Here is a 26750-nt window from a genome sequence, read left to right as displayed (position 1 = left end):
TCTACCGGTGCTTTAGATGCTAGATTGTGACTTACATTGAATATGACATAAATGGTAGGGAAATTAGTTTTTATTAGTGACGAGAAAAGATTTTGTGAATTTTAATACCTGATCAACTTATTTAATTCCACCGTTAGACCAGAGAGCATTTTACACCTTTTAAATGCACATGTATAGCTCTGTAGGCCATTGAGCAACAGATCAGCAGTAGTTATATGTAGTGTAAACGTTTATTAATTAGTTGTTAATTCGTATGATAACCTGTTTTCATGCAAAGCGAGTCAAACTTTTCCTATAACATTGTAACAGCTTACAAGTTGTGTTACAGACATTAGTCACTTGTAGTAGAACAATATACACGACATTAATGATCTGTGAACAATTGACATATACAAGTAACTAACACAGACACAGCTGTTCTCATTAACAGTGCAATATGCGACAGTCATTCCAGTACTAATAACCGCTTAATGTCATTATGTTTGTAATTTTCCCTAGAGAGCTGCATTAACTTTATGTTAAAATCTACTTCTCGTCGGAATTTGTAATGAAACAAATCCGTCAAACAAACCCACTCATAGCGCTGAAATGCTCAAGAATGGTTTTGAAAAGTAATTATATTTCATGAGTAATGCAGTGACAGATTTAAAAAATATATTACTTTTGCAGTAACCATTTTAATATAAAATATTTGAAAAATGGAAATATACAAGTATGTGCTTTTTTTTTTACTTATTGACCACTGTTTTGACACTTTTAAAAATTATGACTTGGTCTTTTTCCATTCTGCCACAGAATAAGCACAGGATTTCGCGTACAGTACCTATCGATTTTACTGAAATTTACGGAATTTTCATAATCATATGGGTATTCCGTATTATTTTTAATTTACTGAACATTTCGGTAAAACTTATAGGTACAGGAACTCCTATGGAATAAGCGACGAAGACTTTAATGTATATTATTATAATATTAACAGAGACTCAAATTTGCATTTTAAACATGAACAGAGGCATTTCATGTGAAATTGTATTCAAATTATTTTGTTTTTTCTGAAAGAGCGGGTTTTCCATCTTGAACCGTCCCTGTTATTTTTCCACTTGGTCATATTGAATATGAAAACGAAGAAATCGCTCGATAAAATCCTCCTTTAAAAATATTTTCCACCCTCCTATGATGTCATAGGTTTTTGAAAAAACTGTTTTTATTTAAAATTGATACCTGATAGAACAGTATATTTTTACACATATGTAGGAATGCTTTTCAATAGGTGTATTGATAAATATTGTAAAGTAAACGAATTTTAAAAGTGCGTATTTTCTTGATTTAATCAATTACTAAATTCAATCTTTAAAATATATTGACAAGGGAAATAACTCCTTCTCAGGTCTCTTCATTTATGCATTCATGCATTTGCTTTATTAAACCTCTAATGTAAAAAAGTTTCCCTGATATTCACAATACAAAAGTATTTTATAAGTAGGAAGTATTTAGGAACATTCAGTATCGGAAATACGCATTTTAACCCGTTTTTATATATTTTTCATAATACTGTTTATAAAAAATGTGAATTTTTTTTATGACATATACTTTTGTTTATTTATGTCTCATAGTTAAATAAATATGGCGACCTAAACATTTTTTGCAATAATTGAAAAATTAAACTATATTAAATGAAAATAAATGCAGTTTTTTGTACTTTGAACCACTAGAATTGTGAGGGTGGAAAGACCTTATTAAAAATACCATGGCATTTAAAAAAAGGTACTTAATGAAAATTCATTAGTAAGAAGCTGTTTATTGAAAGGTGCAATTAATTCTATCCAATATTGAATCATGGATCATTCAGATAAGTCAAGTACTGTCGGTGTGACAATTAGCAGTGCCAATTTGGAAGTGAACACCTGTAGAAAATCCATTCCCATCTTATCCATCTTGTGACTGAAATCATTTTCAGTCAGTATTTTGATAACATTATGGACCATAGTTCAAGAGAGCTTTTAAATAAATCAAGCTTATCAGGTGGGTTGAAAGGCAGACAATCCATCCTTAGATATCTTAGATTGTTTTTGGAAAAATATCCAACAACCCCCATCCTCCCTAAAAAAGATATACAAACAAATAAATTAAACACAATTTACATTTCATAATACTCTTTATTTTAAGTTTATATACAACTTACAGAGAAAACAAGAAATCACAGAGGAGACTGTAGCTCTAGTGGTGTGTACTTTTAATAAAGAAGGATGTATTTTAGTAAAGTTAAAAAGTCTAATCGGACAAAAATGTGAGAGGAGTTGTATTTTTAAAGAATCAATTTTTTTTTTATTAGCCTGGAAATAGTATTGTCCAAATCTAAAACCAACAAATAGAGTTAGGTTTCTTCAAATAGTTGATGTGTGTATAAAGTTTTACTGAAACAGAACAAACCCTTTGCATGTATAATATTAAAGTAGTGTTTTCAAAGAATTTTAAATAAAATTCTATTTTGAGTGACCATGGCCAACCACCTGCGAAAATCAAAAACCATTTACAAAATTATGTATTCATACTTGCGTATCAAGTTTTTTTTGTAGTTGGACTAAATTATAAGTTGAGTAGTTTTGAGAAAAATTGTTTACATACACATAAGACAGATATCTAAACACAGGAAGAGACAACAAACACCTTACTAAAGCATAAACTTTTTTTGTCTCTTGACCAAAAAAAGCTTAAAAAATAATCACAGACATTTATTGGAAATACACCACGGTAATGTTTGGAAATACACCATGGTAATGTTTGGTGGAAAATAGCAGGGAAGGAAATTTGTAGCATGCAAATGGCACTCAATCTTGACACATACTTTGAAATGAAGTAAAAATATACAGTGGCTAATTTTATATCTCTTTCTGGTAACCTTAAAAAATAATTAATTGTAGATATATGTAGATACATTTAGACAACAACAATAAAAAGAACATACTGACAAAGTAAATACAAAAAAATCTTCCCTAAAATTTTTACACGACCAAATGAAAAATGACAAATATATGATGATTGTGTATATTTTCCTATAAATCACTCTGACAAGTTACTTTTTGCACTGGTTATTATACATTGAGAAAAACAATAAATATTAACATCAAATTGCACAATGCCAGAGAGTAGTCTTTTTTGAAAAAATATAAACTTGGAATGATAAAAGTTAAAAGCTATAATATTAATTAAAACTTTTTTAAAAAAAGAAGTAAACTAAAAAGATCTTTAAAAAGATGATTGTAGTCACATGTAATACCTGTTTGCATTCCCCATAATCAATATTTGTAGTTTTTAAAATAACTTTTTATCACAGATATTTATGCATATATTCATTTACATGTATACATATTAATATTCTAATTGAGATTTCTAGCAATTACCGGTATTTTAAAAATATAACAGAAAAAACAACAATAAAACAACACGAAAATAATGGGTAAAACTGCATGAAGAACATAATATTACATACGTAAGTCTATTATTCAAATTTGTATCACATCCTTGTTTAGCAATTTGCTGCAACAATTTAGAAATTCACAACAAATTTTTAATTTTGTGATGTACATGTCCGATGAAATTCTAATACATAACAACATATTATATATTCAGGGCACCTTTCTCCCTCCAATCTATTTCGCGACCTGACAATGCGTGCATTCATTCATTTCTTCTACATGTTCCTCCACCTGAATCGTGGTCTCGGAAATGCCATATTTCATACGCACTACTGCGGAACCTAGTTTTAAAATTTTCAAAGGATCTGTGTTGGAATCTAAAAGAAAGTTAAACTTTCAGATAAAAATTGTTCAATATGAAGAACTGCAAAGAAAGATAACTCATACAAACTTACAAACTTGATACCAGACAAATTATTGGGCAATAAATTTAGTTTTAAGAAACATACTGGACCAAGTCTTTCTCTATCTCATTCTCAATAATATGGGAAGACCATGGTAAACTAAATCCCTGATGATAGAGCAGGACCAGTTTAAGACTTGACTCATTACTTTTTGCATACATAATGAAGAGAAGTAAAAAAAACTTACCCACAGCTAAATGAACAGACAGAGCAATTTTGTCCATGGATAATGACCAGAGTCTGAGGTCGTGGACGTCTTTAACCCCTGGTAATTTAAGGAAGGAGTTTCTTACAGAACTGATGTCAATACCTCTTGGTGTTCCTGCAGAAAGTCAACTCTTAACATAAACGGAATGCAACCCAAAGATTGTACAGTAGATGATCTATTATACACTGTTACTAGTATATCAATCAATTATTTGGCCTCAGATTAAATTTAAAGTTTCTCAGATATTACTAAGTAATTTATTGTATTAAAAAATGCATTGCATTTACTTACATATATATGTAAAAAGAGTAAATTTAAATTATTCAATTTAGAGAAAAGAAAAATACATTTTTTCTTAAAGTATGTTTTACCTTCCATTAGCACTGTAATGATGTCCAGAAATATTTTAAATGTAGTGACCATAACAATCAGAGAGAAGACAAAGGTACAAATAGGGTCTGCTAATCGCCACTCAGGCTGAAATGGAAAGTGATGATATCAATATACGTATATAGATTCAAAGAAATGTTTATATGTACACCATTATCTATTCCTGGACTACTGATTTTGTTGGGTTTTTTTCAATATATATTTATTAATAATTTCTTTAGTTTTGTTTTATCTGATAAAAAATTTGCCATTGTAGTATTTTTGGATAATTATGACCTTGTTCTAAAAAGCCTTTGTTTAAAACAAAATTGGAATGGCCTAAAGAAACAATAAATAAATGTAAGTATACATAGTACATACCTGTATATTTTCTCTGTTGTACTAATTTCTCATAAACAATGCAAAACATACACTTAGACGACTGATGCACATATACATGTACCTTGAAATATATACAAAACAATTTAATATTTTTGTTTAGCCGCAATAAAGGGCATTTAGTCGCCAAACTGTATCAATATCAATGATAAGACACTGACAATGAGTTTTTTGATCCTAATACAATGGTCATGAATAAATGTCAACAATCAGCGGCCTTGCTTTACCTCATTGATGTTTTCTTTGTGAGTTTTCAAAGTCCTTGTTTTATAAAGATAAAACTGTATTTTTATTGCTTTAGAGTTTGTATTATCTCAAAAGCGGTTGAGAGCAAGAACTATATTTTTACTCGTAACTTTAAAATGGCTATTTATAGCTCCATATGATGGATGTGTAATGTTTTCTTGAACTGATGACTGTTGACTACTTTGAATATCTGTCTGTTATTAATGTACCTTGAAATATATAAAAAAGGCAAAGTTCAAAAAAACTTATTGCATGCAAGACAAAGGAATTGTTTTAGTAATTATACTTTTTCACACTTTGTGAAGAATTTATGATTGTGAAAAAAATATATATTTAAGGTTTAATCATTCCTTTGTTCACTTAAATAACATTTTGCTAAGTTTACAATTTTCCAGAATAATCTGATTTATGTATGAAAACTATTTCTTGCAGGGTGAATTTGATAAAAATAGCCTGGACATTTTTATTTAAAGAACAAAAAACATTTATATCCATGTGAGAGTTATCCTTCTTACCAGAGTATCAGCAAGCCTTAAAATTAAATGAATCTTTTCTCCTTACCTGTGATGAACTCTGCTTTTTCTGATGTGAATGATTATGACCATGTCCTAATGATATACCCATTCTGGCAAAAAAAAAAAAAAGAAGATCAAAGATGTTGCTTTCATTTAACTTCTTAATGCAGCATTTTTATTACATTTATAATTGAGAAAAAAATAAAAAGATAGTGAACAGTTTATTGTAGATGTATTAACATGGATTAGCAGTGAAGTGTGCCCCATACATGTGCATGTAAATACCTACATTACGTTAAATGCCACCCCACAAGCTGCCGTGATCAACATAATGGTGGCATTTATCGTATAGTCCTGATGAATCACTCTTCTAACAGCCATATAAAACAACACCCCCGTCAATATCCACAGGAACAGAATCGACAGCAATGCCCCCAGTATTTCTGTAATAAAAAATTAGTACAACTGCACTACATATAGCCATATGCCTTTGAGTATTCCTTGACTATTTATGATAATTTACGTGAGTGTGGAAAAAAGATGGACATTAAAAAGCTTTGATCCTACATATATACAAAAAGGTATTACAGTGTATATAACTTCTTAAAGTGTAAATAAAAAAATAAACTAAAATCAAATAAATTAAAAAACACTTGAAAACAAAACAAAAAGTTTAAATCTTTGCTTAACAATTTTATAAAAATTAATATTATTTTAGAAGTACACTGTATCTAACATTCAAAAGATCTTAAACATAATACATGTAATGGTGATATGCTGTTGAATCATTACAGAGTCATCTGAGTCAGTTATAAAATAACTTAATGCACTGAGACAAATTACTGATTACTTATTTCCCTGTTCTTTTTTTTTTATCTATTTCCCAGTCATATAAAATGTAACATGTCCATCATTAACATATTAAATATTCCCTTCCTCACCTGCCCTGTACCAGCCAAAGCTGAACCTCTTGGAGGGGGATCTAGTGGCCAGCATTATTGCTAGCAGACTGATCATAAAACTAGCAAAGTCTGTCAGTAAATGGGCTGCATCAGAGATGATGGCTAAACTCCCAGCAAGTACCCCACCTTCAGATAAAGGAATTATCACAAATATAATGTTAGATGAATGATTGATTAATTATAAGCAAATTAAAAATATATTTAATGAGATTTTCTGAGAGGAAAATCTAATATCATATAACTTATTAATACTTGACTTGAAGTAAATATAAGCATCTTTATACATTTCAGTCTATAATTTATGAATACATGCATACATGTACATATATTTTGTAATATATATAACTTACATGTTATATTCATCCTAATTGTACAGTTCTCTGAATGAACAATTACTTAAACAAATAGAACCATTTCCAGGTAAGTTTGGACTTTCAGTAAAGCATGGCATTCTCCACCCTTCTTAATTAGCGTCTCTCAAATGGCGAATAGATTCACATTGGTTAAGAAATTAATAACATCAGGAACTTAAAATTGTTGTTGACAACCATGAGATGACTTAAGCTCCACCTCTTTGCTGGAAGAGACAATGTTATTGGTTATTTGATACACTATTGGCATTTGCCCGAATTTCTATCCCATGTATATTTCAATAGTGAAGGAAAGCAGCTAATTATGTAACGTCAAGAATGCCATGCCTTACTGAAAATCCAACCTAAAGTGGAAATTGTCCTATTCTTCACAGAGTCTGGGACTAATGTTTCTTACAAGAAAGAAAACAATCTTTTTTACATACCCACGATTTCTCCCACCATGAAGAGCAGACACAGTGTGCTGGCGATAATCAGCTTCCTCCTGGCTTTCTTGTCCACACCTGCCTTCTCTTTGGTGGCATGACAATGCAGTCCTAAAATTGGAAAACAAGGGGGAAAACATTTTCAGAAACAGCTTGTACTTTAGAAATTTTTTTTTAAAAATCTTAAGACTTTACAGTCAGTTTACATACTGAATATTCATTATTCATTTGTAACTCCACTAATCCATTCAACACCAACTGTTCAATAAAACAGAAATTTGGTAAATTGATAACATTGTTTCGCAAAAAAAACTGCATTGTGTAGGTTAAATTTATGGGAGGAATCAATACAGTTTTTCTCAATTTCAATACCATTCTTTTCTGCTTCCTTCCCCATTTCTTTCTCAAAATCCAATCTGAAAGCCTTTTCTAAATTATGGTTAACTGCACTTCAGTTTCCATAAGTATGGGCCTTTTTCTTTAGTTTGAATATTGCAACTCTACTGTACTAGTTTAAAACTTTAGAGGATTGCATAAGTGTTGGAGGACGGAGGTAAAGGAAAACTTAAAAATTTACTTACCTGGTATCATCCCATACCCTGTCACTACTAAACTATGAAACTAAAAATACATGTATCAAGGTATTCCTTAATTACCGGGTATTATGTCAAACAAATATGCTAAGAAGTAAAATCCTACTTTTAAATAAATTGAAACATTTCCCTGTAACATGACACACATATAATACATAAACAAAATCTCAACATTCAAATTAAATAAATTTTTAAAGAATTTAACCAGACAAACCTTAGCAGAGGTATCACTTACTGTAGATGGCAAATTCACTAATATTAGAAAGTGATCCAAAACTCTTGCTGTCTGAAAATGTCTCACTGCTTCCAATTCTAAAATTGCTCAAAATGCCCTCTTTACTCAAATAACTGCCTATCTTAGATTGTGATGTTCCACAAATACTTTTTCTTGATTGTAAAGCTACCAAGCTAGCTCTTTTGTCAGGTGGCATTTTGAAAATAAATATAACTGGATTTTCAAGAGAGGCAGTGATGTCACAATTTAAACAAATGACATCACACTGTAACAATCTGATGATGTCACAATTAAAAGACATTCTGTTGGAGTCAGCACTGTCATGACTATGATGTGTATTGTTTGTTTTCAGTGTTAAAATTTGTAATACTCATATTTTCAAAAAAATTAAATTGAAAAGATAACTGTACCTTGTTGTGATTTTTCTGCAATATCCTGAAGAATGCTACAACAAAAAATTCCCAGTTACATATTTTCATCCTTTATAAATTCAAATGTCAAAGCTGTGTAGTTAAAATACATGTAACTAAGCCTATGTAAAATAAACTACTTTGTAAATTAGTTGTTTTTTTTTACAGTTCATTAAGTGATCAAAGAACAATCTCTAAAATGATACAACAATTAGAAATAACAGGTTCATGATGAGGATCTATGCATGATATTCTGCATCTTTATTTCTATAAGAAAGGGGATAAATAAAGCATCCATTCATCAGGTGCCTGTGATATATTGCTGTCTGCCATCCACTCATTGGAGTCTGAGAGAGAAACAAATGATAACTTTGCATGGGAGACTGGTGATAATGCCTGTGGCAACTGATTTGTGACTTCATGAATGAAAATTATTAAGGTCACTTCTTGTCAATAAGATAACTGATTTGTAATAATTTAACACAATGTGAATCAATCATATTTATCCATACCTCCCTGCACAGAAGGTGTTACAAAGTTAGTTTATATAAAAAACAATGGAAATTATAATACATGATCTTTTTTATATGTAATTATTAAAGTATTCAGAAGATGCAGTGTTTAGATTTTGAATTTGGTTGTTTTTGATAGTCCACATTAAACAGATGATTATTGAAATTATACTAAAAAATTTTATATACATGATACAATGACATATTTCTTTATAACAAATAGCTTGATCATAGCTATTCTCAAAAGCTAATTCGACAGGTCTGGTACAAGATATTAAAACTTCAAAGCTCAGTGCTAGTAAGAATAACAGCAACCAAAGTATTATTAAAACATTAAATACCTCCGAATCTCGGGGTCTTCCTCTCTATCGTACATGCCTGCGGAGAAACATTTATGACCCAAAATCGGAGATTGGTTGCGTTCCGGAGACGCCCCCAAAAGTGGGGATGCTCGGGAGGGTGAAGTTAAATGGTCCGTCATTGCATCCCGTGATTCTAGTCACTAAAAAATAGTTAGTGCTTTAAAATTAAGTGTCTGAGTCATTACTTTCCGCATTCGATCAGTCAATCACCCCAACACATTTGTTTTCATGTGGAATTTCATGAATACCGAGCCCGATGGTCTTCATTTGTGCGTGTCCTTGGCGTGTTTTGCACAGCCTTTATTCAATTTTAAATAAATGATCAAACGTATGAATATACTTTATACATATAATTTTAATCTTTTTCTTTGTGTTAAATAAATGATTAAACGTATAAATCATTGAGTACCTTATACATATAATTATTATATGTTAAATTTAACGAGGAAAAACATATGTACAATTTACCTGAAACAACTTGACAAGCCAACAAAAAAAAAAAGGGGGGGGGGGTCCATAGTCGAAAATCAGTCCTATTTATTCAAATACTGCATTACCCTTATCTGACCCCTATTTTCCAATATTGCAATATCTACAGACATGCGCGTTTTTTAAAATCTAGTAACCCACAGCTTTATGATTTTATATATAGCCCATTTATCAAGATTTTTCTTGCTTGTTTATATACATCATAAGTACCGATAAAAATTCCAAACCCTTACACACTCTTACTTTAAACTGATTTAATTAAAGTTCTTATGTTAAAAAAGAAAGAGTACTGAATGCATGGGTTTATACGATAAAGAATACCCACTTCTCAATATTAACCCAAAGTATTGAGACTATTAGAGTTGATTCTAAGTTTGAAGTCCTTCAAAGGTAATGGGTGACAGGGATTGCATTAGATATGATTGAAAAAAAATCGCATGGGACATTCAACAATCAATCAATCAAAAATTGTAAGCCTCAGAATCTTCAAAAAGGCAGCTTTCGGACCCTATAGTTACATCCTGTTCGTGTGTTGAGTCAGTCACCATACAATAAATCAAAAAACAAATTGTGATGAACTTTATTCACTATTTATATTTCATACTACACATAAAGAATAACATTCCCCTAATTAAAAAATTGACATAGGAAACTTGAATCCTTAAAGATGTTATAAAATAGATTTTCAAAAACTTTTTACTGTCATGACACACTATTTAGAACAACAATTCGTAGTGTTAACCAATTATCACACCAAGAAATGTATGCACAAATCATATTTATATACAATCAAAATATGAAATACAAGTGAATGTACATTGTTCAGATGAAGAATATACACAAAATGAAATGCCCATGGCCACATGTAGTATTTAATTCCATCTGAAATATAGTCTTAAAGACTTCATGATGAATTTGCTACAATAAACAATTTTAATGCAATTAAACTGAGTAATTCAGGCAAGATTTAAATGATTTTTTTTCAAATACATGTACACTAGACACAATCTACTTTTTATACAAATCTAATTGCGCAAAGATAAATATACTATAGCATTTGAGCATATTGGCCTCTTTCATTATTACATGTGACATAAAGAAATGACTTGTAAGCCATCCAGCTCCACACTTATTTCTCTAATTATATATCGTATTTATCCTAACAATGCATCCAGCAACATTTTCAATCACTATAAGATTCCTAATGCCTAGGAAGAACACCCTCATAGGATCCGCTCCCCGGCTGCATGTTTGTTAGTCGGGCGGATCTCGACATTCGTGGCACTCGGACATGGCTGGATGGTATTCCTCTATCTGAATCACACTCTCGGAGATGCCGAACTTTTTCCTCACGAGGCGTGTGCTCACTCTAAGTACGTGCATTGGGTCCTTGTCTTTCTCTACAAATATATTGTATCTGGTATACGAGGGGTGATCAAAAAGTTCGCGAACTATCTCTATATCTACTAAAACCACAATTCAGATTTTAAAAAAAATTGGTACACACATAGCCATACACAAGTTCTATAAAAAGTATATGCTGAATAATGTTTTGCTTCTTGTTTGTGACGCCACAATGCGAAAATGACGTCACTATGTAGGTCACTTGTGACGAAAAATGGTTTTCTCGGTCGTACTCGTTCAACAAACGACTGCAGAATTTATGGTATATCTTAGAAATCCCTTTGAAGTAGCGTATAATAATTTGCACATAGTTTATTAAGACAAATGACTTCCTATAAATTCATCAATAATTAGATTAATCGTTTTAGTGAAGGAAGGCAGATGGTTAAAAATGATACTTGTTATTTTGCCTAGTGAAAGCAAGTTTGAAAAGAGATGCGTTTTGATTAAGCAATTTGCTATCAAAGACCTCCAATTGACACTTTGAAAAATAGTTGAGTATTTCAACAATAATATGATTATTAAATTCCTAAGATATCGTATACTTTAGATTTTAAACATATTAGATTTTATTAAAAGGAGGCACCCATCCTCTATCCACCTTGAATAAACGTCTCTCCCGAGACAGAAGATTTGGGTTTTGATGGTCGCCATGCTTACATTTGGAAAGGATATTATTCGCCACCCATTCTATTGCCGAGAATTGACCATTTCTGACAAATGAACTGTTCTTGTTATAAAAATTAACTTACATGGAAAGAAATATAAAACTCAGAAAAATCTTTCAGCTTTTGTGACAGAACGCTACAGAGGAGGTCACGTGACCGCCTATATCACGTGATTCGCGCATGAGCAGAACGGTGGCAGATGTGCATTAAAATCGAAGAGGACCAATTTAAAATATAATCAACACCCAAACCAAATATTGTTTCCTTTATGGAAGTTATTCAATTAGTTCGCGAACTTTTTGATTACCCATCGTATATACAGATGTCCTCTGCAAAAATTTGAATTTTTCATTTAAATTTTTGTATTGTCATATACAAATTTTAATTTAAAAAATCAAATTTTTGTAGAGGACACAGACCTGCCTCTCCGAAATTTGGCCAGCATATACACATATACGTATAATAAGGATGCAATTCTAATTTATTTGATCATGACCCCTCATTATGTTCCACTTTTTTTTCTCACCGTTTTTTTTATTTTCTTTTCAAAAATTTCGTATAGATTGTTCCTACTCCTTCCAAAAACTGATATATTGTTACCTTCTAGCCTTGAAAAATTTCGAACAATTTTAAAAAGCTACAAACCAACAGCTAGATGTACGGCTATGGCGATTTTGTTCATAGAGAGGGACCACATTCTCAAGTCGTGAACCTCCCTCACCCCGTCAATCTCAAGGAGACTCTGGGTCACGTCCACAAATTTCACCGTGCGAGGGGCACCTTCAGGGACGAATAACATTAAATTATTTCAAGAAAAGGAAAATACATGTACGTTATTTAGCTTGAACACATCCATGATTAAAAATACTGATACAAAACTGGTAAATTCTGTGATTCTTTTTCGAAGGTGTCGCGCTTTTTGTAATTATTTTTCCAAACTTTAAAATAAAATTTAAGATTTTATAATTGAGGGTTGACTACCTTCCATCAGGACAATGACAATGTCTTTGACAATATGCATAGTGGTGAAAACAACGAGGATTGAGAAGAGAAAAGTGCAGATGGGATCCGCAATTTTCCACTCCGGCTGAAACGTTAAAAATGCAAATAAATTTAGACACTTTTCTCAAGTGGATAAAAGGTTGACAACATACTTTTAAAAAAAATTGAAGAGTTAAGCATTCAAGTACTCATCCTGGAACTTCTTTAAGTAAGAAAAAATTATTGATATTTTCATAACACTGACAATTTAAAAAAAATAATAAAATAATTCAAAAGTAATGCTCTTGTAAAGCAGTGATTTGTATACGTACAGTGTAATACGTTTACCTTCGTATATATTTTTAGAAATTAATGTTAGAAAAAGATACATCCGACCAGATAGTTAACTGTTGTATTTTTTTAAAGAACAAGATTGTTAACAGCTAAAATCGACCCTTTGCCTTCTTGTATTTTTTCATACAATTGGCTGATAATTTTTCACGAAGCCAATAATTTCTGATTAATATTTTACATTAAAAAAAAATAAATATATAAAAATTAATCAAAATTTAATGTGCATCACAAATATATACCAAATGAAGTTAAGTAGGCTTATTTTACACTTGAAATATTGAGGAATTTCAAAGCTCAATAAGAATTGGAAGTCACTGTTTTCAAAGAGTTGCCTTGGAATATCACTGAAATCAGTACATGTACTACAATGTACATGTTTTAAAAAAAAACTGACTGCTTAATCAAACTGGTTATACGTATATTGCTACATGTACGGTTTTGAGAAATATCTGTACATAAAACATTTCTTTTTTCCAAGTTAAGTTTGTTAACCTGAACTTTCTAGAATTAAATTACCTTAAACCAAATGATAACAGCAGCAACCAGCACACCCAAACTCTGTACTAAGTCACCCAGTACATGAATAAATGCTGCGCGGACATTGATATTCTTCTCTTTCTTATGTGAGTGGCCATGTGCATGGTCATCTTTCTCGACATCGCGGCCATTTTGATTTTTCTCGACGTCGTGGACGTTTTGATTGGATATCGAACCGTACTCCACCAGTTTCTGTTTATCGTCCAGAAGGTGACTAGTGTTATTTTCCTGCGAATTGTCTTCCTCGTGACTCTGGTTGCCACTGTCTGTGGGGCTGTACCCGGAACCACCGCCACCGTGGGAATGGTTATGGCCCGACCCCTGATGGAGTGTGGTACCCATGCTGAAAAGATCATGACATTATCCAAGATTAAGAGAGTATACTTGGATATCAACAAGTTCAACATGTTCAGAGAAAGGAAATTATAAAAAATACATTCCATTATCTGCATATCAGATTCATGTATACTATACGTCAACACATTACTAGTATGTTAATTGTTAATTTAATGGACTGTGATAATAAACTCGATAATTTTAAAATTTTGACTATTCATATTCAATATTCAATATCATCTTAAGAAAACATGTACAGTCCTTCCATTTTTAGCACAAAGACCTTGCATAAACACAAGTATTATACAGAATGTTAAATTCAGAGAAGTGTATTCTATGACTGAATCATAAATATAGCACAATTCAATCTTTTCCATTGATATTGTATAATTTTCCATTTGCATTCTATGATTTCCATTTGTACTGTATGATCTTTTTAATTATAAAATGAAAAGTTAGTTAATGAAGTAAATATATATCTATGTGCTCTCTTAAAAATGAACAGACAACCTTGTACATGTACTTCGGAGAGCCTAACTTCAAAATACCAAAAATACTAACATAACATTGATGACCACGCCAGCTGAGGCCGTGATTAACATAATGAGGGGGTCGATGGTGTAGTCTGGATTTAAAATTCTTTCCACCCCGAGGTAGACCAGGACACCTGTCAGTACCCATAGAAACAAAATGGACAGCAAGGCACCAATGATTTCTGAAAGAAATTTTACGAGCAGAAATTCAAACTTGATACCTTACACACAGGTTTGTGTTGCATATTACCTGATTACTATGTGTACAAGCAATGATCGTTTATTTTCAAAGAACTGGTATTTTAAAATCACAAGATAGAGAGGTATAAATACTTTTCTCAAAGTAATGTAAAATCGTGTTTCTTGTTTGAGGAAAATTGTCTGTGTTATAATATAGTACAAGTTTCTATTTGTATTACCTGCCCTGTACCATCCAAAACTTAATTTCTTTGTCCTCCTTTTTATTGTTAAATGCATTGCAACTAAACTTATACCAAAACTAGCGAAATCTGTCAATAGATGCGCAGCATCCGACATAATAGCAAGACTCCCAGCTAACGCGCCGCCTAAAATGGAAATCAAAATGTTCATAATAATATAACACCTGTCACACACACACACACACACACACACACACACACACACACACAGACATAGATTGATTTGCTTCATACCAACAGCTTCCCCAATCATAAAGATGGAACAGAAGATACTGGCGATGATAAGCTGTCTCCGGGCCTTCTTGTCAAAAATATCCTGATTCTTCTCTGTGTGACAATGGGTTACTGTAAAATAGAAATTATTACATTACATAGGTTTATTGTACAACAGAAATCATAACTGTAACATTACATTAGATAACTCTAAAACAATTTTTTTTTTACATTACAATGTACTCCGTGTGACAAAGGCTTACTGTAAAACTAGATAACAGTGGACTCGGTTGACAATATTTCAACTTAAAAAACATTAAAGTGCATTCTGTGTGATGGTAAAACAGAAATTATTACATTACATAGTAAGCATACTGTAAAACTGAAACTGTACTACAATACATTCTATGTGACAATATATGCTTTTCTGACTCTAAAATTATAACATAGCAATGAATTTATTATATTTTATAATAAGCATACTTTTCAAACTGTATTAAATTACATTACATAAGCATACTTAAAATATAAAATAAACTATGACTACAATACAATTTATGTGACAATGGCTGACTGTAAAAAGTATTATTTCTTCATAAGCATACTGTAAAACTTTTTGTATCAATTACATTACATAAGCATTTACTGTAAAACTGAAAAAGTTAAATATACATACAAAATACAATATATGTGAAAAATTAAGAAAAACAGAGAAAATGTAAATATCAGAAGTTAAATTATTACATATTATTAAGCATATTGTAAAACTATCAATTACATTACATAAGCATAATGTAAAAATGAAACTTTACTACAATACAATTTATGTGACAATGGCTGACTGTAAAACAGAAGTTATTACATTACATAAGCATACTGTAAAACTGTATCAATTACATTACATAAGCATACTGTAAAACTGAAACTATACTACAATACAATTTATGTGACAATGGCTGACTGTAAAACAGAAGTTATTACATTACATAAGCATACTGTAAAACTGTATCAATTACATTACATAAGCATACTGTAAAACTGAAACTATACAACAATACAATCTGTGTGACAATGGCTGACTGTTAAACGGAAATTATTACATTATATAAGCATACTGTAAAACTGTATCAATTACATTATAGAAGCATACTGTAAAACTGTAACTACATTACATACAATACAATTTATGTGACAATGGCTGACTGTAAAACAGAAGTTACTACATTACATAAGCATACTATAAAACTGTATCAATTACATTACATAAGCATACCGTAAAACTGAAATTATTACATTACATAAGCATACTGTAAATGGAAAGTATACTACAATACCCTCTGTGTGACAATGACTGACTGTAAAACAGAAATTATTACATTACAAAAGCTTACTTTTAAACTGAAACTTTTACATTACATTACAGTGCATGCTGTAAAACAGAAACTACATGAATTGCATTTGCAGACTTTAAGTGCATGACTATATATATCTTGTTTAAAATAGAAACACTTTCAGATTATAGATAATCGCTTTGACAACAAAATGTTCCTGACTTTGGAGACATAATTTCAAAGACGCAAAATGGTGGCTTTTATCCAGCAAGTATTCATTTACCAACATCATAGCCGCCCGCGACATGACAAATACTTTCAGATCCTAAATACACGATCATTGCTTTCTCGATCTTTGACATTTCCATTTGCGGATAATAACATTTGGTAAGTAATTTGATAAAGCACTGAGCTATTGTATTGGAATGTGTTTCACAGTGTATTATATTTTCGCATTTTCACATGCACAACTTTGATTCGGATGTATTCCCTGTATTTTTTAATTGACTGAAGTTTTCGGAACACACTATTTATTGTGCTTTAGTACATTCTTTTTTATTAGAAGAAACAATAGGTTATTGAAATACTGTATGCTTACAAAAATACATTAAAGGACTGTGAATCTTATCTTTTCTTTTGTTTTGATGTGAACCACAAGATCAGACAAAACTTAAGCAAGTCTTTTTGAAACATTTTACATGTACGAGGGTTGCCCCCAAAAGTCGTTAGTACATGGATTAAAACGGTTTAAATTCTTGCCTAAAAGCATATAATTTATATTTCTGTAATCATAATTTATATATAGTGTGTCATCTATCTAGAAATCTATTGTTTGTCTCATATGATCTTCACTTTTATCTTCACTTCTTTTTATCATAGTTGCCCTGGGTGCCGAGTACAGGACAAAATTTGTAGCTCTCTATCGGCAAGTGGTGGCGTCTCCATATGAGTGAAATTCTCGAGAGGGACGCAGGCACGTAGCGCCTTTTTTCCCCAATATTGCTTATACTATAGGAAATGTTCATTGAAAGGCAACTTTGTGTGATGTAAGTTAAATGTTGTATAAAAAAAAATTGGCACAGAGAGAATTTGACATTGAAAAAAAAGGGGGACGTATTAATTGCAATTATATAATTATTGCTTGATCTTTTGTGTTTAAATTTAAAACTCGTAATTTCAATTAAACGCAATAATTATTTTTTTTTTCTTTCTCTGAATTTTCAACCAGCTTTCAATTTTTCTATGATTGGAAATTTGATGCTTTAGTTATTTCGTTATTTCTTTTTTTTTTTTAATTTTATTCCAACCTCGCTCATGTGAACCCCCCCCCCCCCCAACAAAAAAAAATCTGTAACAGATGGGAATTACATAAGTTGTTTATTCCCAACCTTGTCTGTTAATTGTCCTGAATAAAATAGAACTAGCCTTATATCTCTCAATAATACGAAATTGATGCAACACCGAAAAATGTAAATATTTAAATTTTTTGCAATTTTTGAGGATCTAATTTCCACAACTTATAGAATATTCTGTACAACAGTACATCCACAGTTTCTCCTTTAGAACAGTTAATATTTTTTTTAAACAAAGTTGAAAGCTGGTGACATTTTTTTAGTCAAGGGGTGCTTTTTTTTTTTACTGCGATCCAGTGTTTTCCAAATTACAATGAGAAAATCGGTCCAAATTAATGCCAAGAGGGCAAAATTATTCACATGAAGAGAATCAAGGATCAAAACTGCAATCGACATAATGTAAAGTATAACCCCCCCCCCCCAAAAAAAAACAAACAAAAAAAACAAAAACAAAATGAGTCTTCTATTAACAATAGTTTAAAATATTATAAAACAAAATAAGCTATATTTTAATCAGCCTGGAATCCCATGGAAAATCAGAATTTATAGTTGTCCTTTAATTTGTTGACCATTAATTTTCTATTTTCTTTTTTAAATAAAATTCACATTTGTATTTGACTTGCTAAATAGGCGTACCGGTAATTGTACTGTACGGTCATGTATTTGACCAGAGTAAGTTAAGACGTGTGACATTTAACAGGAATGTCAGGGTAAACTGACAGGTGAAACATTCGACACAAACATCAAAGCTAGTACGGATGTAACATATGTTAACATGTGTTAAAGCATCTGCGTATATACACATGCTTAGATGTCTTATTGTAAAATTGATATTCTATTTCATTGAGAAATTGTGATGGAGTCATAAAGGCTAAACTAAGCCTACTTTGCCGAAACAACAACTATAAAAGGTCTGAGAAATATGTTCTTTATCCAGAAAATACACCATATTTAATAGATGTACAATATGGGCGTTTACAAGGTTTATTTGAACATCCCTATATAAAAAAAAAAACAAGAGTAGATTAAAAGCAAGTTGTTCACGGTAAATATGTGAGGAATACCTTATTCTTCAAAAGTTTTCATCTTACTTCTAAAGATTTTTTTTGAAAAAATCTTTTTGAGGAAAAAACCAAAAGCACGTGTTGTCTTTTTGTTCTTTTAAGATATGTTCTGGAGTGTGTAAAAATGCTGTTGTCTGATTGGACAGAAAAATAATTACGTGTACATGAAGTATATTTATAGCAACTTTCAGTTATCGTTCTTGACTTCCATATTTGGAAATCGTCCAGACCTGTTAAAGCATCATCTTTGTAACTTCGGGTAGGAGAGAAAGCTTGATAGGGGACTGACCTTTAAAGTTAACTTTATTGTATGTTTTGCTAGACATCAACTCTTAAAAAGACTTTAAATATATCGACTTTGACAGTCTTCTGAAAATTGAAAAAAAAAAAAATAACTATGGCTTATATGTACTTTACACGATTTCTAAAGTTTCTATTTATCCCTTTTACCCACTTTGGAAAGTTCACTTCTTTAAAATGGTATATACTTACAGGTGTCATCCTTATTTTCATCTCCGCCTTCAGTTGACTCCTTTCTTAAGCTCATGGTAATGCTGGAAATAAAGAACCACTCGATATTAAACAAAATAGAGTGGCTTCAGATTACCTTAGAAATAAAGATTCTTTGTCACGAAATTCATTTGTAGAAAAAATCTATCTATGGTGGTCTTACCTAAAATTGATACAAAAATTGATAAATGAAAAGAGTTTGTATAAAACAGGAGACGTTTTATATTGTATCTGAAAAACTATAGAAAGACATGCTACCTTGTTTTGATTAAATCGAGTTTCTGTCAAAAATGCAACATAGTAGATGTATCATTATATACTCTTCGTGACGGAGATATGGAGGGAATGAGAAAAATAACTTGGTCGATGCAGAGTTGTCTGTTGTGAAATTCTCTCACATAAACAATAGGGTAACATGCCCCATGTTATTTTGCTTTAAGCCATTTATCGACGACCGTGTGTGATATTTACCGGAACTGAACAGAGAGATTTTTGAAAACACAACTTCAAATAGTGTTATGTTTTCAAAAATAAATAATTAATTTAATTGGTTACACAAAAAGCCTTATTTTTCCATCTACGTTGGTAAAATTACATAGACTCTTTCGTCTCTCCTTCTGTCTTAAACCTTCCTATTTTTAAATCTGTTAGTCTTTTTTTTAAGGGAATCAGTCAATCAAACTACACACAATAATTATAATAATTTTACAAAAAAATTGGATAACTAATTTCATTATTAAGATAGATTTATTTCTAATAAATTAACTCTTTTCTCATTTCATCGACAACGCCTCTTTGGAAAACAGATTTTTATTCAATTTTCGTGAACCGAGAAAGACTAGATGTATTTTTAAATCAAGGAGCTGAAGCTAAAACAATAAACTTGAAAAAAAAAAACTTTAGCCCACCTGTCCGCTGAGTTCGTTTTGGTCATATTTGGGCACTGTGTTCGGATGGAATATGCCTATATAATGTCCGCCAATTTCATAGAATATAAAAATGAAATCATCTCAGTGTTTCTCTTTTCACCCGATATTAAGATATAATTATTCCAAAGGACACATCATATTAAAATGATCAAATTAATTTCTTCCTTTTTCAGCTACTCGGACATTTAACTTGCTCATATACTTTTATCATCTACTGGGTCCTGTGTGCAAACTTTGCACACGAGACGAGGGGGCTGGGGACAGATGCGCTTTATTTCACTTTGTAATTTTAATATAAGCTAGTGTCATACACATCTGTGTGTGTGACATTCCCTCAGTCAATCCGAGCAGTCACCCAACCTATCATTACCAGGATTTCATACATTGTTTAATTTACTGAAATTACAACCAAATTGCGAATAATATGTATCGATAATTATGGCTTGGATTTATATATACGGGTTTCAATGAAATAAGTCACAATGGAAATTTTCATTTATTTCAATAAATCGTCAAAACTTTTTATAGTGTAATAATAGATTATTACTTAATCTGAAAACTTAAGGCGCAAATAACGCAGCAGTTGAACCTTTATTGTAATAAAGGCGAATGTTTAGAATTTTGGGGGAGGGGGGTAACTATACCTGTAATTTTCACCTCTGCGATAACTACCTACGGCAGGCAAAGATTTGAACAAAACTAAACTACAATATCTGTGGATACTTGAAGATTATTATGACTCTTATTTGATTACATGTACATAAATTCTAATTAATATTTTAATTATTTAGTTTAGAGAAAATATATAAATACGATTTTTTTTCTATATATTCCCCTGAAAAACTTTAATCCCCTATTCCGGTTAAATCTCTCCTGTTGATGTCTTGATTTGTACACTGTGCATAGAGAGAGGGAAAAAACAGAGATTCTTTTCAAGAAAGCAAAACTTCACTGACACAATTTTATTATTCAAGCTTAAGAAAAATTATTTCAGATGAGTTTGAAAATCGTTTCATTTGTTTATCACCTTCAAATCCCTCACACCCTTCATACATTGGTAAACCATGATAAGCTGTTTCAAATTAATCAAGAATTAATCGTATGCTTTGTCAGACAGTGAGGTTGTATTGAGTGATTTCTTGTCAAGAATCCTCAAAATATGTTACATTGAGCCGACTTAAAGAAACAAACGTATAAAACAAGTACTTGATAGTATACTGAATGGTAAAAAAGTACAATACAGGCATAATCAATGAATATCACATGTATATGAAACTATGTAGCACTCGTTACACTTTTTAACATACTGATGAACACATTTTTGAAAATTGCCTTAGATAAGGGGCAATTTGATTTATGTTGACGAAGGAAACCAACACATTTCAAAGAAGTGCCCCATTGTTTTTTACCGGAAGTAGCTATAGTATGAAGTATGCACAAGGGGAATTGTAATGTCAAAGCACTTGTACTATGTCATACCGGTGTTCACTGATTATTTATCGCACATTTAGTGTGGAAATGTATGTGATTATACGGGGAAAATAAAGCTCTTTATCATTTTTCATTGCAGTTGAATCGAAGAACATAAGTGTAGATAAGGATGTATTCACTATTATAAAAGAATTGACCTATAGGAGCGAGAACAATTTTCCGAAAAAAGTTACATTTTAAAATGAATCTTTATTTGTATATACGTCTGTCTAAATTTTTCAAATATGTATTTAACACCTAAAACTTATTATTTACAACTTTCCAATAAGCCTCCAAAGATGACCGAAACACCTTTTTGTCCATTAAAGCGTTGATTTTTGCCTGGATTTTGGCCTAGAAGTCCGTCAGGACAGGCCTGCTCCTAAATAAAATTGCGATATTTTGATAGGTTGGGATGTAATAGTTTAAGATTCCTGCCCAATGATGAAATTAATTTTAAAAAAAAAAACCTACAAAAATAAGGAAACCTATGGAATGCCATATACGACAGCCAACTGCTTACTGCCAACTGCTGACTGCTTACTGCCAACTGTCAGCTGCTTACTGCCAACTGCCACACATATTTGAATAAATTTTATTTTTATATTGATATTTATGTAAATAAAAAAAAAAACGCGGATCTATAGGACATTTTTTCCAAAAGGGTCACTCTGGTAAAAAAAAAATCCAACCCAGAAATTTCTTGACAAGAAAAAAATGCGTAAAGTCCTTTCCTAAATGTGAAAATTTATTTCGGCCGGGGAGAGGGGGTTTCCTTAATGTGTATGACATTTATCATACCAACTTAACACGAATCCACATTTTCGGTTGGGGAAGGGGGGGGGGGGGTTCTAAGGTCCCTTTTAGTTGATTTATTTTATACATTAAATGACTTTTAGTTGGTTTAGTTTGCGCATTAAATAACTGTACAAATTTCAGAGAGGTGTTCCGGACCCCTCTCTCTAGATCCATGCATGTAAAGCATATCTTATTGGTAGAAATAGAGATATAAATGTTTGATGGCGTTTTCTAAGTGGAGGGTCCAAGATCAGTTATACCGGTAGTTTTTAGTTTATTTAACGTATGACTGTACAAATTTTAAATGCCCCCCGAGATCTATGCATGTGAAACATTACAGTGACGTAGCAACAGGGGGGGGAGGGATCATAGCCCCCCCCACTTTTTTTCCCAACATTACCTTTACTATTGAAAATGTATATTGAAAGGATGGTTGCCCCCCCCCCCCCCCCTTCTTACCATAGTAAGTATAATGATATCAAGGATATGTAGTATTGGGTGGAAAAAAATGTAAGTGAAAGGTAGTTGGCCTTAAAAAAAGTTACCCCCCCCCCCCCACCACCACCACCACGAAATAGGATTTTCGAGTTTGGGCTATTTCCTTTTTTTTTTTGGCTTGTCAACTTTTTCAGGTAAGTAAAAAAAAAATTCTCTGGTTGCCCCCCCCCCCTTTCAAAAACGATGCTACGTGCTTGCATTATAACACACAGAGATATACATCTTTAATTTGAGGAAATGTTTAACTATAGAATATAATGGAAAACGGAAATTTATTTTCAAAACATCTTTCTCTGCGAAACGACAAATCTTTTTTATTATTATTCTCTCTTCAAAGGTTTTATTTTCTCCAAATTCTTTAATGTGAGGAAATGTTTAAATATAGAATATAATGGAAAACGGAAATTTATTTTCAAAACATCTTTCTCTGCGAAACGACAAATCTTTTTTATTATTATTCTCTCTTCAAAGGTTTTGTTGTCTCCGGGGGAGGGGGGGGGGCTTCTTTAAAGATTAAAAGGAGAAAATAGTCATTTTATTACCTATTTCAAATAGGAAAACAAATTTAAAAAATAAGAAACATTGTACTTTATCAACCGCATATATTGACTATTACATAAGATAAAACATATTGGTCATTTTATTCAATTCAATTTTACCAAGGTGACCCCCTTGAAAAAAATGTCCTGGATCCGTGCCTTTTTTTCCCTTTTTTTGTGAAAATTCATATAAATATCAATAAAAATATAAAATTTTTATTCAAATATGTGTGGCAGTTGGCAGTAAGCAGCTGACAGTTGGCAGTAAGCAGTCAGCAGTTGGCAGTAAGCAGTTGGCTGTCGTATATGGCATTCCATAGGTTTCCTTATTTTTGTAGGTTTTCATAGAAACCCGATTTTGACAATCTATACTAGTCAAACTTCTAGTCAGCATTGCTCAGTTGATATATGCGCTGACTATATTACACTTTGGGTACTCTCGTTTTAAAGTCAAGTCGATCACCTGGTGCAATACTTTTATAGTTTTTATTTTTTGCCTTTTTCAAACTTTAGACTATTTAAAAATTTTTAGGCTTGTGTATTTTCCTTCAATTATCTAATAGATCCTTTATGCACGTCCATTCTTGATATAACAAACAGAAAGAGAGATCAATCCAACATGAGCTGAAATGAATTTCAATTTTATAAAGAATTTAATCACATTGCTCTTATTCCTTCTGTGCTACTAGTGCTTGTCTGGGTTACATGTAATGTGTTACCTTGCCCACATTAATGGCATGTTTTTATTATATCCACGGAAATGTGCTGTAAAATAAATAGTCTATATGTAAACATAAGGAATAGGGTTTCAGAGATCAGTAGACATTACTATTATGTACAATTAGAAGTTAAGAAAAATATCTATTATTGCATTTGGAGACAACCAACTCAGAATATCAATGAAAGTGTTCCTCCTACCTTAACTTGCTGAAATAAAAATGTATGAGAAACAATTCAAATTGTTACATGTATTCAGCCTACTTCCATTAACCGGAACGGAAATCGACAAGTTTTTGTAAATAAAAAAAAAACCAAACAAATAGGCCAGGGCCGGGTTTCACAAAACTATCATAAGATTTACCCTAAAAATATACATTGTTAAATGCAAGGAAACTTCACTGTCAAACTCGGAAAATTTAAACAAATGCTTTTAAAACAAATTTTTTCCACTGACATATTAAATTTTATTTTAAATACAAATAGACTAGAAGGTTAAAGAACTGTTTGATTCTTTGGAGTACTTCAAAAAAAAAAAAAAAACCTTTAATGATGCAAATCAATGTCATGTTTTTGTTTGTTAAGAAATCAAGGAAATTTACCTCCAGGTATGCATTTTTTTTGTTTACACCATGCTTCTTCCTATTTGTTGTAATGTGTAGAAGTATGAGGTTTTAAAAAAATTACTAGAATCTTTGTTTAAAAACTACACTTACTGGTTTATTGAAAAGGATTCTATCTGTATGGTAAAAGAAAAAAAATCTTCATATTGCATTTAATTTTTTAAGATAATACAAGAGTTTTTTGTCATTCCAAATAGCTTATACACAATTGTACATGTAGGTCGTGGAAATGAAGATTTTTTTTCATGAATGTTAGTTGGATTAAATGTGGAATACTCAGCATGTTAATAATGCAAGCAGGATAAAGATTTTCTATTTACCGGGGTATTTAAAAGTAAATTTTGATTAGTCATAACACCAATTTTTTTTATTAATCTTATACAAATTTGTGTGAAGTCAATTGCAATAATCATCCTAATGATTTCCAACAACATGCAATATATTTTGTTCATTAAAAGAACGGTTCGTATATTGAACAGTGTAGTAATTCAATCATTTAAAATTCAGAGTACATATATTGTATGAAACATATCGAGATAACAAACAGTATTCAAGATCAAAAGTCCATAAAACAATACAAAATAGGAGCAGAGCAAACACGGACCTCCAATATATCAGTGGTGGGATCAGGTGCCATCCGCTGTCGACCGGTCACACCCCTTATTTATTCAAATCCGGACTATATAATAAAACAATTATGGATTCTTTTGGTGTTGAATGTGGTTTATCATTCACAAGAAAAATATCACTATTGTCCTCGGCTTCGCCTCGGTCAAAATTGATATTTTTCTGAGGAATAACAAACCATACTGAACACCAAAAGAGTCCATAATTGTATAGAATGAAAAACGTAAGTCAGTATTTTGACTCAATGATAAATTGTATTTGCTGACAAGGTCATTGTATCGACCATAGAACTTACAAAATAATGACTTCAAACGAGACTGCTGATATTTTTGTTTCATCAACTTGTTTGGTAATAATTTACCTAATTTACCTCATTTTAGAAATTGTTCATACGCAGAGCATGCTCTTGTCGTATCGAATCGACTGAGAAATAAGAACTCCGCATGCAGGTGATCAAGGTATACTGGCGTAAGGGAAGTTTGACGATCGTAAAGTTAAAGTCATCACGTTTATAGTGATTGGTTCTTAGAATACCATTAATGTCTTTTTCAAGTAAAATATCCAAATATGAAACAGATGTATCAGACTCTGTGGTATCTTTTATCTCAAACTCACCAGGATATATTGTATCGACATAAGAATTGAAATTACTATTGTTAATTGACAATACGGCGTCGCGATACGTCGTTGTTATATCTTAATATCGAGTTGAAGGCCACAGCAGTGTTTTCTTCTTTTAACGTATAAGATTTTGGACAAATTCCTCTTCATATGAATACAAAAATATGTCTGCTAATAACGGGGCGTAATTTGTACCCATGTGGAAATTGCAATAGATTGTTGGAAAATC

At 31.5% G+C, this 26750-nt stretch overlaps 2 protein-coding genes across 2 annotated transcripts; both read right to left on the bottom strand.

Annotated features, from left to right (window-relative positions):
- Positions 1-3623: 3623 nt before the first annotated feature.
- LOC134231466 (proton-coupled zinc antiporter SLC30A2-like) lies at positions 3624-8526 on the bottom strand. Its single transcript, XM_062713426.1, has 9 exons — positions 8204-8526; positions 7376-7486; positions 6559-6705; positions 5907-6060; positions 5664-5727; positions 5213-5296; positions 4460-4565; positions 4068-4202; positions 3624-3793 (listed from the first exon to the last, which is right to left on the bottom strand). Exons 1-9 carry the CDS (start codon positions 8502-8504, stop codon positions 3651-3653), a joined length of 1245 nt encoding a protein of 414 aa, XP_062569410.1. The 5' UTR covers positions 8505-8526; the 3' UTR covers positions 3624-3650.
- A 2014-nt stretch (positions 8527-10540) lies between these two features.
- LOC134231475 (proton-coupled zinc antiporter SLC30A2-like) lies at positions 10541-20758 on the bottom strand. The gene is made up of 9 exons (XM_062713437.1): positions 20608-20758; positions 19682-19743; positions 15464-15574; positions 15209-15355; positions 14818-14971; positions 13900-14263; positions 13030-13135; positions 12694-12828; positions 10541-11376 (listed from the first exon to the last, which is right to left on the bottom strand). The coding sequence occupies exons 1-9, from the start codon at positions 20631-20633 to the stop codon at positions 11231-11233; spliced, it is 1251 nt and encodes a 416-aa protein (XP_062569421.1). The 5' UTR covers positions 20634-20758; the 3' UTR covers positions 10541-11230.
- Positions 20759-26750: the final 5992 nt, after the last annotated feature.

The sequence above is a fragment of the Saccostrea cucullata genome, unplaced genomic scaffold (assembly GCF_032062105.1).
Source record: "Saccostrea cucullata isolate Sc308-1 unplaced genomic scaffold, CSIRO_AGI_Scuc_v1 ctg779, whole genome shotgun sequence".
NCBI lineage: Eukaryota > Metazoa > Mollusca > Bivalvia > Ostreida > Ostreidae > Saccostrea > Saccostrea cuccullata.
The sequence above is the reverse complement of the archived record's forward strand: the minus strand, read 5'-3'. Positions and strand labels throughout refer to the sequence as shown.